The 18,118-nt window shown below is 30.8% G+C and overlaps 1 protein-coding gene across 1 annotated transcript in view; it reads right to left on the bottom strand.

Moving 5' to 3' along the window:
• GALNT13 (polypeptide N-acetylgalactosaminyltransferase 13) overlaps positions 1-18,118 on the bottom strand; it is an 809,448-nt gene that overhangs the window by 684,477 nt on the left and 106,853 nt on the right. Inside the window, exon 2 of the mRNA XM_001373001.4 lies at positions 5,677-5,922. Within this exon, the coding sequence (XP_001373038.1) occupies positions 5,677-5,818 (142 nt within the window). The 5' untranslated portion in view covers positions 5,819-5,922. The remainder of the gene's footprint in view (positions 1-5,676; positions 5,923-18,118) is intronic.

Genomic DNA, 18,118 nt, shown 5'->3' with positions numbered 1-18,118 from the left:
TAGTCTGTGAGAGAATAGACAGTAGTCACTTAATTAAAAGCATTAAATGAGTACTATTGGCCAGAAAGTGGTAGGCCTAGTGGTAGATCCCTGGTTTCTTAATTCTTATTCCCATGTTCTTTCCTGAATACTATGCTGCCTATGAACATATAATCTTAACTATAGTGTAATAATATCCTATTAGGATAAAGTATACTAAATAAGATACAAATATAGAAAACACAAACATAACTCTAAAGATATGCTTTATCTTATTTAAAAAAAACAATGTTAATATTTGCTTTTTAAACAAGCTTTTTTTGTAAACAAGTCTACAAAATTCAAATGTAGGATGAAAAGATTCATTATGTTGACTTGAGCAATTAAACAATAGGTTTTTATCTATGGAAAAGATTCAGAAATATATTGAAATTTAAGACAGAAAACAAATTATTTAATTCAATAAAGAGACTTTTTTCTCCTTATAGAAATTCTCCTTATAGAAAATCCTGTCATATTTCTGCTGAGTTGGGTTCTGATATTTTTGGTGACAGAGCTAGATGGCTCAGTTCAATGAATGACAAAGTGATCATTCCAAACAGATGAGCTCTATCACAATGTATTTCCACTTTCAGCCAAGTGAATGGCTCAACTGATTCCCACTAATATGCAGGAAGGGCTGATTCATTCTAAAATATTATACATAGATCAGCAAATCAATCCACATATTAATTTATGAAAAGTGATTGGATTCATAAAGTTCCCCTCTCTGCATAATCTTAGGGAAAGGGCATAAAAATGCATCTATACCAGCTAAATGAGCCTTGGTTCCTTCATTTTTTTTTTTACTTTAAGTAACTTCTCAATTCTGTAAACTACTCAAGAACTATAATTATTTGTCCATTCTTGTTCATAGTGCTTCTTTCCTCAGGATAAAGTGGGGACATTCAGCTTCACAGTTTCATATAAAAACTGAATATTTAAAATTTTAGTGTATTAAGGTAATTTCTAAAAAAGTAATTTACTCATTTTCAATGTCCTCACCTCATTTAAATCATTGAAAATGGAGTTGTTTTAGTTGAACCATATATTTTTTTCCATCTGATTTTCTCAAATCAATCTCATTACTCAAATCAGAATGAAATTATATATTTTATTACATTATAATAATATTTTATTTAGTATGTTATTAGGTACTCACATGTCCAAATGCCTTGCAGCTTTTTTTTACTAATTTCTTATAAGAATGAGACTACATTTTTTGTCCATTCTCATTTTTTCTTCCTAAGCTTTATTTTTAAAAATATTTTTCAACATCCTCCTATAGACCTACATTTGCATTAAATCACTTTAGTATGAAAATATACATCCCATTACTTTGATCAATGAAACTGGTAAACTGTTTTCAGTGATATTTGAAAGCTCTTAGAGAATGGGCAACATTAGGATTAGAGAATAAAATATTGATGTTCAAGAAGGGGAAGACATTCCAAACTAAAGAAAAAGTAAAATTCTTCCATTCCAAGAAAAATCCTAGAAGAGATCAAGGAAAAATCCTAGAAGAGATCAAGAGAAGACATAAAGGATCACTGTGAGATGAGATAGTAAAGGACCCTAAAGATCTGGATGGGCTAGAACACTAGTCCAAGTTTATTAAGATTAAAGTCATGTAAATATTACACTGGATTAAAAAATATCAACTTCATAATTACCAAGGAGGGGAGGTATGGCTAGATGGCTGTTCATCTGAAAAGGATATGAGGATATTGGTGAATTGTGAATTTAAAATGAGTCATTGGTATTGAAATGGCAGTCAAGAGGGTCATTGCATCAATGTTGATTAGCAAAATCAATTTATTGTTTTCTTTCTGTTTTTCTTCTTCCTGGTGTAATTATAAGAACACTATTTGTTTTGTAAGACAGAATTTTGTAGAACTCCTTCAATTATGTTTCCAAATACTTTATATAGTATTGGAATTAATTATTCTTTAAATGTTTGGGAGAATTTGTTTATGACAAAATCTAACCTTAGGGAGCTCATTGATGTTCTCTGAGATGCTGTTATTTAACAATTCAATTTCCTCTTCTGTTAATCTAGGCAATTTATGTTTTTGTAAATATTAATCCATTTCAATTAGTTTATCAAGTGTACTGGTATATTATTGGGTAAATAGTTTCTAGTAATTGCTTGAATTTTCTCTTTACTAGTGCTACATTCATGCTTTTCATTTTTAAGACTGGTGATTTGGTTTTCTTTTTTTCCTTTATTTATTAAATTAGCCTATGATTTGTCCAATTTATCATTTTTCCCATAAAACTAGCTTTTAGCTTTTTCATTAGTACAGTTGTTTTCTTTCAATTTTGTTAATCTTACCTTTGATTTTCAGGATTTCCAATTTTATGTTTAATTGGGGATTTTAAAATTGTTTTTAAGCTTTTTTTGTTGTATAACTAGTTAATTATTCTGTTTTTCTCTATTTTATTCATAAAAGCAATGAAATATATAAATTTCCCCTAAGTACTGCTTTAATTTATAGACTATAAATTTTGTTATGTTTTCTCATTGTTATCATTCTTTGTATATTGATGCAAAAATGTTAAATAAATTAAATTAAAGCAATATATCAAAAGGATCAGATATTATGACTAGGTGTATTCCTACTAAAGGAATGCAGGGTCTTGTTCTTTATTAGGAAAACTAATCAGCAATTATGATTACATCAATAAAAAAACAACAGAAGTCATATGATTATCTCAATAGATGCAAAAAAAAACCTTTGAGAAAATACAATATCTATTTCCTTTAAAATACCAGAAAGCATAGGAATTAATGGATATTACTATAAATGATAAATAATATCTCTGTAATACCATAAATAAGCATTTTCTTTAATGGAGATAAACTAAATCCCTTCACAATAAGATCAGGGGTAAAGTAAGGATGTTTTTATATTTATTTTTATATTTATATTATATTATTCAATATTGTACTAGAAATGCTAGTGATAGCAATAAGAGAAGAAAAAGGAATGGAAGGAATTAGAATAGCAATTAAGAAAAAACATCATTCTTTGGAGATGATACACTGGTATAATTAGAGAATCCTAAAATTCAACTAAAATAGTTAAAATAATTAACAACTGTAGCAAATTTGTAGCACATGAAATAAATCCACATAAATTATGAGCTTTTCTTTATATTATCAGCAAGACAAAGCCAAGAGATAGAAAAAGAAATTCCATTGAAATTAACAGTAGATAATATAAAATACTTGGCTGTTTACTTGCCAAGACAAATCCAGGAATTATGGTGAACACCATTACAAAACTCTTTGATACAAATTAAATTAGATATAAAGAATTGGGTAAAATGTTATTGCTCAAGGGTAGGCCAAGCAAAAATAATAAAAATTATAATCTTAAATATCCATGCCAAACCAATCAAATTGCCCCAAAATTATTTTATAGACCTAGGCAAATAATAACAAAAATAATCTAGAAGTACAAAAGATGGAGAATATGAAGAGAATCAATGAAAACATGTGAAAGAAGGTGGCCTGGGAGTACCAGATTGCAAACTATATTTTAAAGCTGTAATCATCAAAATAATCAGATACTCACTTAGAAACAGAATGGAGATCAATGGAATATAATAGCTACACAATATATTGTAGCAAATTAATATATTTACTTTTAGTTTGATAAACTCAAATAAGGTCTTGAGACATGAAATCATTATTTGACAAAAAAATTTTGGGAAAATTGGGAAAACATATGGCAGACACTGAGTAATGATGAATATTTCATGCAATAGAGCAATATTTAGTCAAATTTTTAAATATAATTTACATATAAAGGATTCTACCATTAGCAAATTAGGGGGTAGAGAATAGTTTATCTGCTAAATCTATGGATAAGGAAATAATTTATGAACAAATGATAGAGAGTATTGTAGGATGTAAAATGGTCAATTTTAAATTAAAAAAGTGTTGCACAAACAAAACCAATATAACTAAAATTATAATGGGAACAAATGACTGGGAAAAAATAAAGTACTGTTTCTGATGAAGGCCTTATTTCTCAAATATATAGAGAATGGGGTAAAATGTATGAGAATATAAATCATTCCACAACAGATACATGGTCAAAATATGAACAGTTTTCAGATTATGAAATCAAAGTTAGCTGTAGTTACATTTAATAGTACTCTAAAGCATTCTTGATTAGAGAAATATAAATTAAAGAAATTCTTTCTTCATACGTATCAGATGGCTAGTAAGAGAGAAAAGGAAAATACTAAATGTTAGAGGAGGTGAGGGAAAATTAGGGCACTAGAATAGTATTCTTGGAGCTGTGAATTGATACAATCATTCTGGAGAGTGATTTGGCCCAAAAAACTTTTAAACTGTGCATACCCTTAGATCCAGCAATACTATTAGGAAGTCTGTAAGCCAAAGAGGTCTGGTTTTGTTGTTTTTGTTTTTGTTGTTGTTGTTGTTAAGTCAAAGGCCTATTTGTACAAAAATATTCATAGAAGTTTATGATTATTTTTTGTGGTGGCAAAGAATTGAAAATGGAGGAAATGTCCTTCAATTGGGGAATGGCTGAACAAGTCATGGTATATGATTATAATGGTATATTATTTTGCTTTTTAAATGATGAAAAGGATGATTTGTTAGGTTTCCTTTTCAGTTATGTATTAGATTAGATGGATAATTAGATTTTTCTAACAAAATTCACGGATTTTGTGAGACATATATCTGTATATGTGTACAATGAAACATTGAAGCATTTAAGGTAGTCAATATTTCATAAAATGTTTGATTTTCATACATCTCTACTAATCTAGATATATTTTAAAGTATATTTTATGGGTAAAAACATTAGAAATTAAAATAATTCATCAAAAGAAAAATAATTTACAGGATTTTTTTAAAATTATGCTACTAATTTCATCTTTATAATTAATGTTAAACTTTAAAAGTAAACTCTATGCTATTCAATAGAATCTTTTTCAAAGCAAATTAAAACCATACAGATGGTTTCAGGTAGTATGTTTAAATTATTCATGTGGAATGCCAAGAACAATTAATTACTTCTGAAACACCTATTTACTAAATATATTTCACAAACATTGTTATAGCCATTGAAGTATAAAACATTGACAAAACAATCACATCAGAGAAACAGCTAGAATTATTTATGGTAAACAAATCTCTTAGTGTCTATTTCAATTTTAGTTGTACTTCTTTTCATATAACTACTATGTTGTTTATATATCATTCTTGTTCATTAAAGCAATTGTTTTGGAAAAATAATTTTATTACTCTACTAAAGTATCTGGTACTTTATATTCTTGAAAGCATTAACAAATTACATCTTTAAAATGGTAATATAAGTAAAAATGTCAGAAACTCATATTTTAAATAAAAATATTTTAGAAGTTCAAAAGACTTTAGAAACCAATGTCCATTATCCCCTCATGTTGTAGAAAAGAAAAATGAGGCATAAAAAGGTTAAGATTAGATGGAATCATTTTGTTAGATTGTTACAATAAGGTATGGAAGTAAATTAATTTGAATTACTGAGCTTTTCTTTTAATGCCATTTCTTGCTAAATTGATATCATTTTAGGAATTTAAATGTCATCAGAAATTATGTTTTTTATAAAAAATTATTTTCATATTTAGAATACTTACCCCTTAATGCAGGCAGGAGATACCTCTCTTTCTTGTCATCACATTTGTTACATTCACTAAAGTACTGAAGTAAAAAGACATCCACAAGAACCCACATCAGGGAAGTGGCTAAAGCCACCTTGCAATAAACAAATCTCCTCATGGCTCTCCTTGATTTCTAGTTAGCACACAAAATAATGGTAGCTGCTACTGTGTTGATTCCAAGCCACAGAAATAAAGATCCAGCATGAAAGCATGTGCATCCCACTGCAAAGATAAGAGAAATTTGATTTAACAGTCACATAGTCAAGACCCCCCAAATGTTTCAGTAAAAAAGCACTCAGACTTGGAAACATGAAAACAAGAATCCAATTAAACAAGATTTAGTAGCAGCCTAGGAATATTAATGTCTAATATTTAATTCTAAAATAATTTTGACATAGCTGTGAATCTGAACAAATAACTTAAATTATCTACTTCCACTTCTGAATCTTTAAATTGTGATTAACTAATTAACTATGATGAGCTATAAATATCTATAGTAGATGAGATGACATAATATGAGGTTGTTTTTTTTTTTATTCTGGTTGGGGAATGGAGACACAACATAATTCAATGTAACCAAAATGCCTTCTGCTACATTTCAGGCATGGAAACCCATTTGCAGAGATAAGCATAACAAATTCTTGGAATACTTCCATTTTAGCATGCACATGTGAAGTGTATATATTTTTGCATGTGTGTTTAAATGTATAAATATTCAGAACCACTTACAGTACTAAAAAATGTCATGAATAAAAAAGTCATTGGGTAAACCGAATGTCTAATATCTAAATTAAATTAATATTTATAATTAATTTCAATTTGTACAAAACTTTAAAAGTAAACCATGCTGTGCAATAGTGTTTTATGATTTAGAATTTAGATTTTATGATTTAGAAGGATTTAGGGAATTAAAACCTAATCATAGCGCTTATTTTATCTAAAATAGTCTTACAACTACTTTACAATTGTTTTTGTACAATCTAGATAAGTAGCTCATTTGTTGAAAGATATATTGAATAGAATTTAATATAAGGATTATTGAAATATTTTAGAAACCTTTGTCTCAAAAGAAAACATAAAAGTTCCAGTTTGCAAAAGCACTTCATATCTTTATATTCAGTCTTTAAAATGAATTGCAGCTGACTTCTCATCATGCAGCATCACAAATGGTTCATAGTTTAACTGGTCTAGTGAACATTTTAGAAAACTTTGCAAGAGAAGACAACTAACAAAATACATAAGAAATTTTAAAATTCTAATTCAGTAAGAATTTATAAACAAGTTGACTATCATTCCTTAATAATCTTGCAATCTCCAAGGTTTCTAATATATGGTATTGTTTCTTCTGATTTTGGAGGCAGAGCCAAGATGGAAGCTTAGTATCTGGGAAAGTTGAAATTGTTCCAAGAATCCTCTAAAACCAACTTTAAAATAAGCACTCTTTGGAAAACAACTTGAAAGGTAGGCTGAGAGCTGGTTTTTATGAGAAAAGAGGGAACCAGAAGTAAAACTGCCCAGAAAAGTACAGGTTGACCACCCCCGACATACTGTGCCGAGTTCTGAGCCTGGGAATAGACCAACTTTGGGAATTTGGGACCCTTCCTTATTCAAAAGCAGAGCATCCCAGATCCACCCCTTTGAAGACCCAATCCTTGTGTATAGTGCTTGGTCTTTTCAAGCCTACAGCAAAGCCCATAGCCCCAGGGAAAAATAGCTCAAATTACTAAGTCCAACAAGCCATCAGCAGAGGATGAATAATCACCTGTTTTCAGATCTTCCAGTCCAGCAGAAACAATCTAAGAATTATAAGACTAGCTGAAAGTCATGCTCAAAAATAAAATAAAATGAAATAAAAGCCTAAATAAGAAGCTATCAAGTATAAATTTATATGTGGGACATAATTTTGAAACTTCATTGGGTCCCATATCTCACTTACATGAAATTCTTTCCATGTATACAGTTTATAATCTTTTTATTTCTTTTTTCTGGAGAAATTTTGATTCATATGTCAAACACATAAATGTCCTCAAGATTTTCTTAGAGAAATATCTAATTTTTTATATTTCCCCAAATATTAAATATTTTATTAGCTTTTTATTATCAAATAAGGTTTATTCTATGACTAAAAAATAAAATACAATAAAATAAAAGGTTAGATATTATATTACCAAAATAAATTATCAAATATATTCTTAAACAAAAGGGCAAAATAAAAATTGAATGAAGGGGTTACAAGGAGGATTTCACTGAGAGACATGGGAAGAAAGAGGGAATGTGGGGTAAATTTTATTATATGAAGAGGTGGGTAGGGATTATTACAATGGAGGGGAGGATGAGGGTGGTGATGGGTTATACTTAAACCTTACTCTCATCAGAATTGGCTCAAAGAGGGACTAACAGCGAGATTCATAGTGGTATAAAATTCTATATTATCCTACAGAGAAGTAGAAAGGGAATAAGAAAAGTGATGGTATAGAGGAGCATAATATAAGAGACAGGGAAGTTAGAGACCTCATCGTGAAGTAGGAGGGGAATAAAAAGGTTAATGGTGGGAAGAGTAGCAATATAAGAGAGGGAGATAAAGGGGAGGATCAAAAAAGCAAAATGCTTGTGTGGAGGGATGAAATAAAAGGAAAAAGAGTAGGACTAAAAGAGGAGAACAAGATGGAAGGAAATACACAGTAGTAATCATAACTGTGAAAGCAAATGGGATGAACTCACTCATAAAACAGGAAGGGGATAGAAAAGTAGATTAAAAAACAAATTCCTAAAATATATTGTTTACAAAGAACAAATTTTATGCAAGTAGACACACTGATTAAAGATAAGGGTATGGATCAAAACCTATTAAGCTTCAACTAAGATAAAAAAGCAGGAATAATAATTATGATCTGACAAAGTTAAAGCAAAAATGGAATTTATTAAAAAGATTGGTAAAGTAATTATACCTTGATGAAAGACAAAGGAGACAATGAAGTAATATCATACTTAATATATATCCACCAAATAGTATAGTATCAAGATTGTAACAAGAGACACTAAAAGAGCTTCTGGAGGAAATGAGCAGTTAAGACTATACTAGTGGGGGGCCTCAGACTTCTCCTATCAGAACTAGATATATCTAACCAAAAGTAAAACAAAAAGAAGTAAAGGAAATGAATGAAATTATTTTAGACATTAGATTTAATATACATAAATTGAATAATATAATTCTTCAGAACAGATGGGTCAAAGAAAAAATCTCATAAAATATCACTGATTTCATTAAAGAAAATGATATCGTAGAGACAACATATCAAAATTTATAAGATACAGCCAAATCAGTACTCAGGGGAATAATGATATCCCTGAATGCTTATATAAATAAAAGAGAGAGGAAAAAATGATCATTTATTTGGGCAACTAAAAAAACTAGGAAAATATCAAATTAAAAAATAAAAATCCCTAATTAGACATTAATTTAGAAATCTGAAAAATCAAATAGAAATTAATTAAATTGAAAGTAAAAAATATATTGAACTAAAAAATAAAACTGAGTTGGTTCTATGAAAGAAAAATAAGTATATAGAAAAAATCCGTTAATTTGATTTAAGAAAGGAAAGAAGAAAATCAAGTTATCAATATAAAAAAATTTAAATGGTGAATTATCTTCTAATGAAGAAAATAAAGCAAAATTAGAAGCTATTTTACCTAATTCTATGATAATAAATCTGACAATCTTGATGAAATGGGTGAATATTTTCAAAAATGTAAATTGTTTAGATTAACAAAAGAGAAAATAGAATACTTAAAGTAATCCCATTTCTGAAAAGAAACCCAAAAAGCCAGCAATAAATTCCCTAAAAGAAAAAATCACCAGTCAGCAATTCACCAGTGAATTCTATGAAACATTTAAAGATCAATAATTCCAATACTATGTAAAGTATTTGATAAAAGAAGCAAAAAAGGGATTCTATCAAATTCTTTTTAAAACACAAATATGCTAATGGTACATTACTCAGGAAGATAAAAAAGAGAAAATTATACCAATTTCCTTAATAAATATTGATGCAAATATCTTAAATAAAATATTAGCAAAGAGATTATAAAACAATATTTCATGAGGATTATTCATAATTACCAGGTGGAATGTATACGGGAATTAAAGACTGGTATTATATTAAAAGAAAGCTACCAGCAGAATTGACCATATCAACAACCAAACTAACAGAAATCATAATACTCTCAACAGATGCAAGAAAAGCCTTTGACAAAATACAAAAATCACTCCTTTTGAAAACATCAGAAAGCATAGGAATATAAGGGCTTTTCCTTAAAATTATAAGTAGTTTCTATCTAAAACCATTAGCAAGTGTCATCTGCAATTGGAATAAATGAGAAGTCTTCCAAATAAAATGAGGAATGAAAGCAGAGATTCCCATTATCAGCATTATTATTTAATAATGTACTAGAAATGTTGAATTTAGCAATTAGAGAAAAGAAATTGAAGGAGTTTATTTAGCCATTGAGGAAACTAGACCATCACTTTGTTGAAGATATGATAACATACTTAGAAAATCATAGAGAATCAATTAAAATAGTTGAAATAATTTTAGAAAATTGCAGAACAGAAAATAAAACCACCTAAATCATTAGCATCTATAATTTTTTTTCCAATAAAGCCCAGGAGCAAGTATTAGAAAAAGAAATTCCATTTAAAAATCACACTAGACAACATAAAATACCTGGGAATGTATTTGCCAAGACAAATTCAGCAATTATATGAACACAATTACAAAACACTTTTCACACCATAAAGTTGGATCTAAACGATTGGAAAAAAACATTAATTGCTCATGGGTAGACTGAGTTATTGCAATAAAATTGGCAATCGTACCTAAATTAATGTATTTAATCAGTGCCATACCAAACTATCAAAAACTTCTTATAGAACTAGAAAAAATAATAACAAAATTCAATTGGAAAAATACTCAATAATATCAAGGGAATTAATGGAAAAATTATGAAGGATAGTGGCCTAGGTTATCATATTTTGCATTGTTCTATAAAGCAGTAATAATCAAAACAACCTGTTACAAGCTAAGAAATAGAAATGCAGATCAATGGAATATTTTAGGGGTAAAATAACAATCAGCAATCTAGTGTTTTATAAACTCAAATATCAAAGCTTTTGGGAAAAGAACTCATTCTTTGACAAAAAAGAGATGGAAAAATTGGAAAAAAAAAGTAATGCTTACTGGTTCACAGTGTGCCTCAGTGACATAAATTATAACTGTAGCTAACAGTGCTTTATGTCAACAGTGGCATGTCTTTCTTTCTAAAACTTTTTAAAAGGCAATTATTTTAAAATATGGAACTTTATAGTGTCCCATTGTGAGAAAGGAAAAACGTAATGAAGTCATTCATTTTCCAATTAACTTCCATATCCCAAATTCATCTCTTCTTTCCCTCCAAACCTGGGTACCCATTCTGAACTACTGGGAGATCCTGTATTACTTAAGTTATGATAGAGTAAAAACCCTTTTTCCCCCTTATGCCTTTCAGAGATTCATTTCTAGCACAAAAAGAATAAAAACCAAAACATAGTTTAGAATGTTGGGAATAGCATGTTTACAGTTAGCAAGAAAGCAATGGAAAAATTCAGTTAGTTATCTTTATAATAGACTAAAGTTATGAAAGATAGCATAGATTTCTATTAGCTACAAATATCTCAGTACTCTAATTTTTGTTCTCTTAGCATTGCAAATATATAATAGAAATTTATTCAATCTAGCTTATATAGCAATACATTTAGCTGCCAAAGTGAACCTAGAAGGTAATGTTAAAATCAAAGGTCCTCCAGGAAATTTAAAGCATTATAAATCTTCCAAAGACTTTCAGCTGCTCATTCAGAAAATTCTGTATACAGATACCCATACCAATTTGCAGAGATTCAAGCAGGATCATAGTATAGTTAAGGAAATTTAGGAAATGGTTGAATGATTAGATACAAAAGGAAATAATTAATGGATTTATGTCAATTTAGAATACATTCTCCATTTCATTGCCATATAATTCTTTCTATGGTTATATTCTGCACAAAAAAAAACTTAAATAAGGGAATAGGAGATAAGTTTATCAAATTTTCTTCTCACATTTAAGTAGGAGTAATAGGATGATGAACAATAGAATATGGATACAAAAATATTTTCACAAGGGGAATGATAGAACAAATAAATTAAAATGTATTTTAATATAGATAAATGTGAAGTCTGACATTAGAATTAAAAATAAATTGCACAAGTCTAGGATGAGGAAGGGTAACTAGGTAACAAATCATATAAAAATATATTTGGCTTTTAATAAACTGAATACTCATTGTGAGTCAACTAAGTGAAATGACAACCAAAAAAGCAAATGTAATATCAACATATATTTTTATTTTATTTTTTAATTTTACTTTTTATTTTTTAAATTAATTTAGTTATTTTAGAACATTATTCCTTGGTTACGATAATCACATTATTTCCCTCACTCCACTCCACCCACCCTTCCTGCAGCTGATGCACAATTTAATTGGGTAATACTTGTGTCCTTGATCAGAACCTATTTCCATGTTACAAGTGTTTGCATTAGGATGTCCACTTAGAATCTACCTCCCCAATCATATCCCCTCCATCCTTGTAATCCAGCAGTTGTTTTTCTTCTGTGTTTCTACTCACACAGGTTTTCCTCTGAATGTGAATAGTGGTTTTTCTCATAGGTTTCTTCAAGTTGTTCAGGATCACTGCATTGCCACTAATGGAGAAGTCCATTATATTTAATTGAAACATAGTGTATCAGTCTCTGTGTACAATGTTCTCCTGGTTCTTCTCAACTCTCTGCATCAATTCCTGAAGATTGTTCCAGTTACCATGGAATTCCTCCACTTTATTATTCCTTTGAGCACAATAGTATTCCATCACCAACATATACCATAATGTGTTCAGTCATCCTCCAATTGAAGGGCATCCCCTCATTTTCCAATTTTTTGCCACCACAAAGAGCGCAGCTATGAATATTCTTGTACAAGTCTTTTTTCCTTATTATCTTTTTGGGGTACAAACCCAGCAGTGCTATAGCTGGATCAAAGGGCAGACAATCTTTTAGCACCCTTTGGACATAGTTCCATATTTCCCTCAAGAAGGGTTGGAATATCAATATATATTAATAGAGTAGCAATGGGCATGGAAAGAAGGATGATAGTCCCACTATTCAGGACTATGGTCAGATTGCATTGCATTAGAATTATTTTCTTCAGTTCTGGGTACACAGTGTTTTAAATGACTTTAATAAGCTAGAATATCGTCACAAGAGAATATAAGAAAGTGAGGTGATGAGAAATAATGTTATAAAAGGATTCTATTGTTGTAGGAATTGAAAGAGGATGACCTATAGAAGAGAAGACCATTTTACATTATTTGGAGATCTATTATTAGAAAGAAATTAGACTTTGGACCCCTGATGAAGACAGGGATAAAACTAGAAGTAGAAAAAGGAAGTATAGCTAATTTTACGTTATTAGAAGTATTCAAGAAGATTTGGATTATCCTTTGTTGGGATTACTAGTGATGTAATACATGTTCAAATAAAATTTGGTTTCTTCCAACTCTGAGATTCTATTATTCTTGGTTGGCTCTAAGTATGCAATCCAACTCTAACTGATAAAAGCCCAGAAGAATATTCATAATGTCCCAACTTTGCCACATCCCCTCCACCATTCATTACTTTTCATAGCTGTCATGTTAGCAAATCTGCTAGGTGTGAGGTGAAACCTCAGAGTTGTTTTGATTTGCATCTCTCTGATTATAAGAGATGACAGCACTTTTTCATGTGCTTATTAATAGTTTTGATTTCTTTGGCTGAGAACTGCCTGTTCATGTCCCTTGCCCATTTATCAATCGGAGAATGGCTTGATTTTCATACAATTGATTTAGCTCTTTGTAAATTTGAGTAATTAAAATTTTGTCAGAGGTGTTTAAGAAGATTGCTTCCCAATTTGTTGCTTTCCTTCTGATTTTAGTTACATTGGTTTTGTTTGTACAAAAACTTTTTAATTTGATGTATTCCAAATTATTTATTTTGCATTGTGTGACTCTTTCTATGTCTTGCTTGGTTTTAAAATCTTTCCCTTACCAAAGGTCTGACGTGTACACTATTCTGTGTTCACCTAATTTTCTTATAATTTCCTTCTTTATGTTCAAGTCAATCACCCATTTTAAATTTATCTTGGGGTAGGGTGTGAGGTATTGATCTAATCCTAATCTTTCCCACACTTTCCTCCAATTTTCCAAGCAGTTTTTATGAAATAGTGTATTTTTATCCCAAAGGTTGGTTCTCTGGGTTTGTCGTATACTGTCGTTCTGAGGTCACTTACCCCGAGTCTATTCCACTGATCCTCCTTTCTGTCTCTTAACCAGTACCAAATTATTTTCATGACTGCTGCTTTATAATATAATCTGAGATCTGGGACTGCAAGGCCCCCTTCCTTTGAATTTTTTTTTCATTGTTTCCCTGGATATCCTTGATCCTTTGTTCTTCCAAATGAACTTCGTTATGGTTTTTCTAATTCAGTAAAAAAAATTTTTGGAATTCAATGGGTATGGCACTAAATAGATGAATGAGTTTGGGTAGGAGGGTCATTTTTATTATATTGGCTCGTCCTACCAATGAGCAGTTAATGTTTTTCCAATTGTTCAAATCTACTTTTAGTTGTGTGGAGAGTGTTTTGTAGTTGTGTTCATATAGTTCTTGTGTTTGGTTTGGGAGATAGATGGCTAAGTATTTTATTTTGTCTAAGGTGATTTTGAATGGGATTTCTCTTTCTAGTTCTTGCTGCTGATCTGTGTTGGAAATATATAGAAATGCTGATGACTTATGTGGGTTTATTTTGTATCCTGCAACTTTAATAAAGTTGTTGATTATTTCAATTAGCTTTTTGGTTGAATCTCTAGGATTCTTTAAGTAGACCATCATGTCATCCGCAAAGAGTGATAACTTCGTCTTCTCCTTGCCTATTTTGAAGCCTTCAATTTCTTTTTCTTCTCTAATTGCTACTGCTAGCTTTTCTAGAACTATGTCAAATAATAGAGCTGATAATGGGAATCCTTGTCTCACTCCTGATCTTATTGGGAATGCATCTAGTTTATCCCCATTGCAGATGATATTAGCTGATGGTTTTAGATATATACTGTTTATTATTTTTAGGAACAACCCTTCTATTCCTATGCTTTCTAGTGTTTTTAATAGGAATGTGTGTTGTATTTTATCAAAGGCTTTTTCTGCATCTATTGAAATAATCATGTGATTTTTATTGGTTTGCTTATAAATGTGGTCAATTATGTGGATGGTTTTCCTAATATTGAACCAGCCCTGCATCCCTAGTATAAATCCTACTTGATCATGGTGAATGACCCTTCTGATCATTTGCTGGAGTCTTTTTGATAGTATCCTATTTAAGATTTTTGCATCTATATTCATTAGGTAGATTGGTCTATAATTTTCTTTCTCTGTTTTTGGCCTGCCTGGTTTTGGAATCACAACCATGTTTGTGTCATAAAAAGAATTTGGTAGAACTCCCTCTTTGCTTATTATGTCAAATAGTTTGTATAGTATTGGGATTAACTGTTCTTTGAATGTTTGATAGAATTCAATGGTGAATGCATCAAGCCCTAGGGATTTTTTCTTAGGAATTATTTGATGGCTTGTTGGATTTCATTTACAGATATGGGATATTTAAGAAATCTATTTCTTCTTATGTTAGTCTAGGCAATTTATATTTTTGTAAATATTCATCCATATCACCTAGGTTGGTATATTTATTGCCATCTAGTTGGGCAAAGTAGTTTTTAATGATTGCCTTAATTTCCTCTTCATTGGAGGTGAGGTCCCCCTTTTCATCCTTGATGCTGTTGATTTGACTTTCTTCTTTCCTTTTTTTAATTAGATTGACCAGACCTTTGTCTATTTTGTCTGTGTTTTCAAAATACCAGTTTCTAGTCTTGTTTATTAGTGCAATAGTTCTATCACCTTTGATTTTATTAATTTCTCCCTTAATTTTCACGATCTCCAGATTGGTTTTCTTCTGGGGGATTTTAATTTGTTCGCTTTCAAGTTTTCTGATTTGCATTTCCAATTCCTTGATCTCTCCCCTCCCTAATTTGTTAATATATGCACTCAGGGATATGAATTTTCCTCTAAGTACTGCCTTTGCTGCATCCCATAAGTTTTGAAAGGATGTGTCACCATTGTCATTTTCCTTAAAGAAATTATTAATTTTTTCTATGATTTCTTCTATAACTAACCAATTTTGGAGTATCATATTATTTAATGTCCAATTAATTTTTGATTTGGCTCTCCATGTACCCATACTGATCAATATTTTTAATGCTTTATGATATTAAAAGATTGCATTTATTATTTCAGCTTTTCTGCATTTGAGTTCCATGTTTCTGTGACCTAGTGTATAATCTATTTTTGTGAATGTGCCATGTGGTGCTGAGAAGAAGGTGTATTCTTTTCTGTCCCTATTTATTTTTCTCCATATGTCTATTAACTCTAATTTTTCTAAGATTTCATTCACCTCGTTTACCTCTTTATTATTTATTTTTTGGTTTGATTTATCTAAATTTGATAGTGGCTGGTTTAAGTCTCCCACTAATATTGTTATATTGTCCATTTCTTCCTTCAATTCTCCTAGTTTCTCCATTAGAAATTTGGATTCTATTCCATTTGGTGCATACATGTTGATTAGTGATATTTCCTCATTTTCTATATTCTCTTTTAACAGAATATATTTACCTTCCCTATCCCTTTTGATCAGGTCTATTTGTGCTTTGGCTTTGTCAGATATCATGATTGCAACTCCTGCCTTCTTTCTATCAGTGGAGACCCAAAAGGTCTTACTCCAACTTTTAATTCTAACCTTGTGAGTATCAACCCGCCTCATATGTGTTTCTTGAAGACAACATATGGTAGCGTTTTGGATTCTAATCCAATCTGCTATTTGTCTATGTTTTATGGGTGAGTTCATCCCATTCAAATTCAAAGTTATGATTGTCATTTGTGGATTTGCTGGCATTTTGATATCTTCCCCTACTTCTGACCTTTCTTCCCTAGCTATATCCTTTTGAACCACTGATTTACTTTAGGTCAGTCCCCCTAGTCCCCTCCCTTGGTATGCTTCCCTTTTTAGCCCCTCCCTTTTTATGCTCCCTTCCCCTCCCCCTTCTCCTTCCCTCCCTTTTTATACTCCCTCCTCCCTCCCCCTCCTTAATTTCCCTTTTTTTCTTACCCTGTTGGATAAGATAGAATTCAGGATCCCACTGGATATAGATGTTCTTCCCTCTCAGAGTTGTTTTCACTGAGAGTAAGTTTTAAGTAATACCACTTCAAGCTCTCTTCCTCTCCTTCTCATTTAAGAGATCTTCCCTTCCCTTTCCCATGTGTATCTTTGTATGGGAAAGTTTATTCTATTTAGTCCCTCCCCATATCTTGAAGCAAGTCTAAGTATTGTCAATGCTTCTCCCCTCCCTTTTCCTTTCTTTGTGCCCCCCCCTTTCACCTAATCTTCTTGATGCCTGAATCTTTCCCTATGCATGATTATTCTAAGTACTCTTATGGTGCATAAAATTTTTGAGAGTTACACAATATGTTTTCCTCACATATTAATAGATATAATTTGATGTAAATGTAGTCCTTATAGAAGAGAGTTTGACTTAAAGAAAAAGATAAGATTTATATCCTTTTCCCTTTCTTTCATATTTACCTTTTCATGTTTCTCTTGCTTTCTGTGATTGGATATCAAATTTTCCACTAAGTTCTGGTCTTTTCTTAGCAAATGCTTGAAAATCTTCTATTTTGTTGAATGCCCATACTTTCCTGTGGAAGTATATAGTCAATTTGGTTGGGTAGTTGATTCTTGGTTGGAGATCCAGCTCTCTTGCCTTTCTAAATATCGTGTTCCATGCTTTTCAGTCTCTTAGTGTGTTAGCCTCTAAGTCATGTGTGATCCTTATGGGAGCCCCCCTATATCTGACGCTCCACTTCTTGGCTTCTTGTAGGATTTTCTCCTTTTCTTGGAAGCTCTTGAATTTGGCGATTACATTCCTGGGGGTTGTCTTTTGGGGATTTAGTATAGAGGGTGTTCTATGAACCCTTTCTATTTCTATTTTGCCCCCTTGCTCCAGAACATGTCAGTAATTTTCTTCTATATTCTCCTGTAGTATAGCATCGAGATTTTTGTTTATCTCTGGGTTTTTAGGCAGACCAATAATTCTCATGTTGTCTCTTCTTCCTCTGTTTTCCAGGTCTGTGACCTTTTCAGTGAGATATTTTTCTTCTAATTCAGTAATTTTTTGGCTTTGCTTCATTAATTCTTGCTGTTTTGCATGCTCACTGT

The sequence above is a fragment of the Monodelphis domestica genome, chromosome 4 (assembly GCF_027887165.1).
Source record: "Monodelphis domestica isolate mMonDom1 chromosome 4, mMonDom1.pri, whole genome shotgun sequence".
NCBI lineage: Eukaryota > Metazoa > Chordata > Mammalia > Didelphimorphia > Didelphidae > Monodelphis > Monodelphis domestica.
This window is presented reverse-complemented; position numbering and strand designations above follow the sequence as displayed.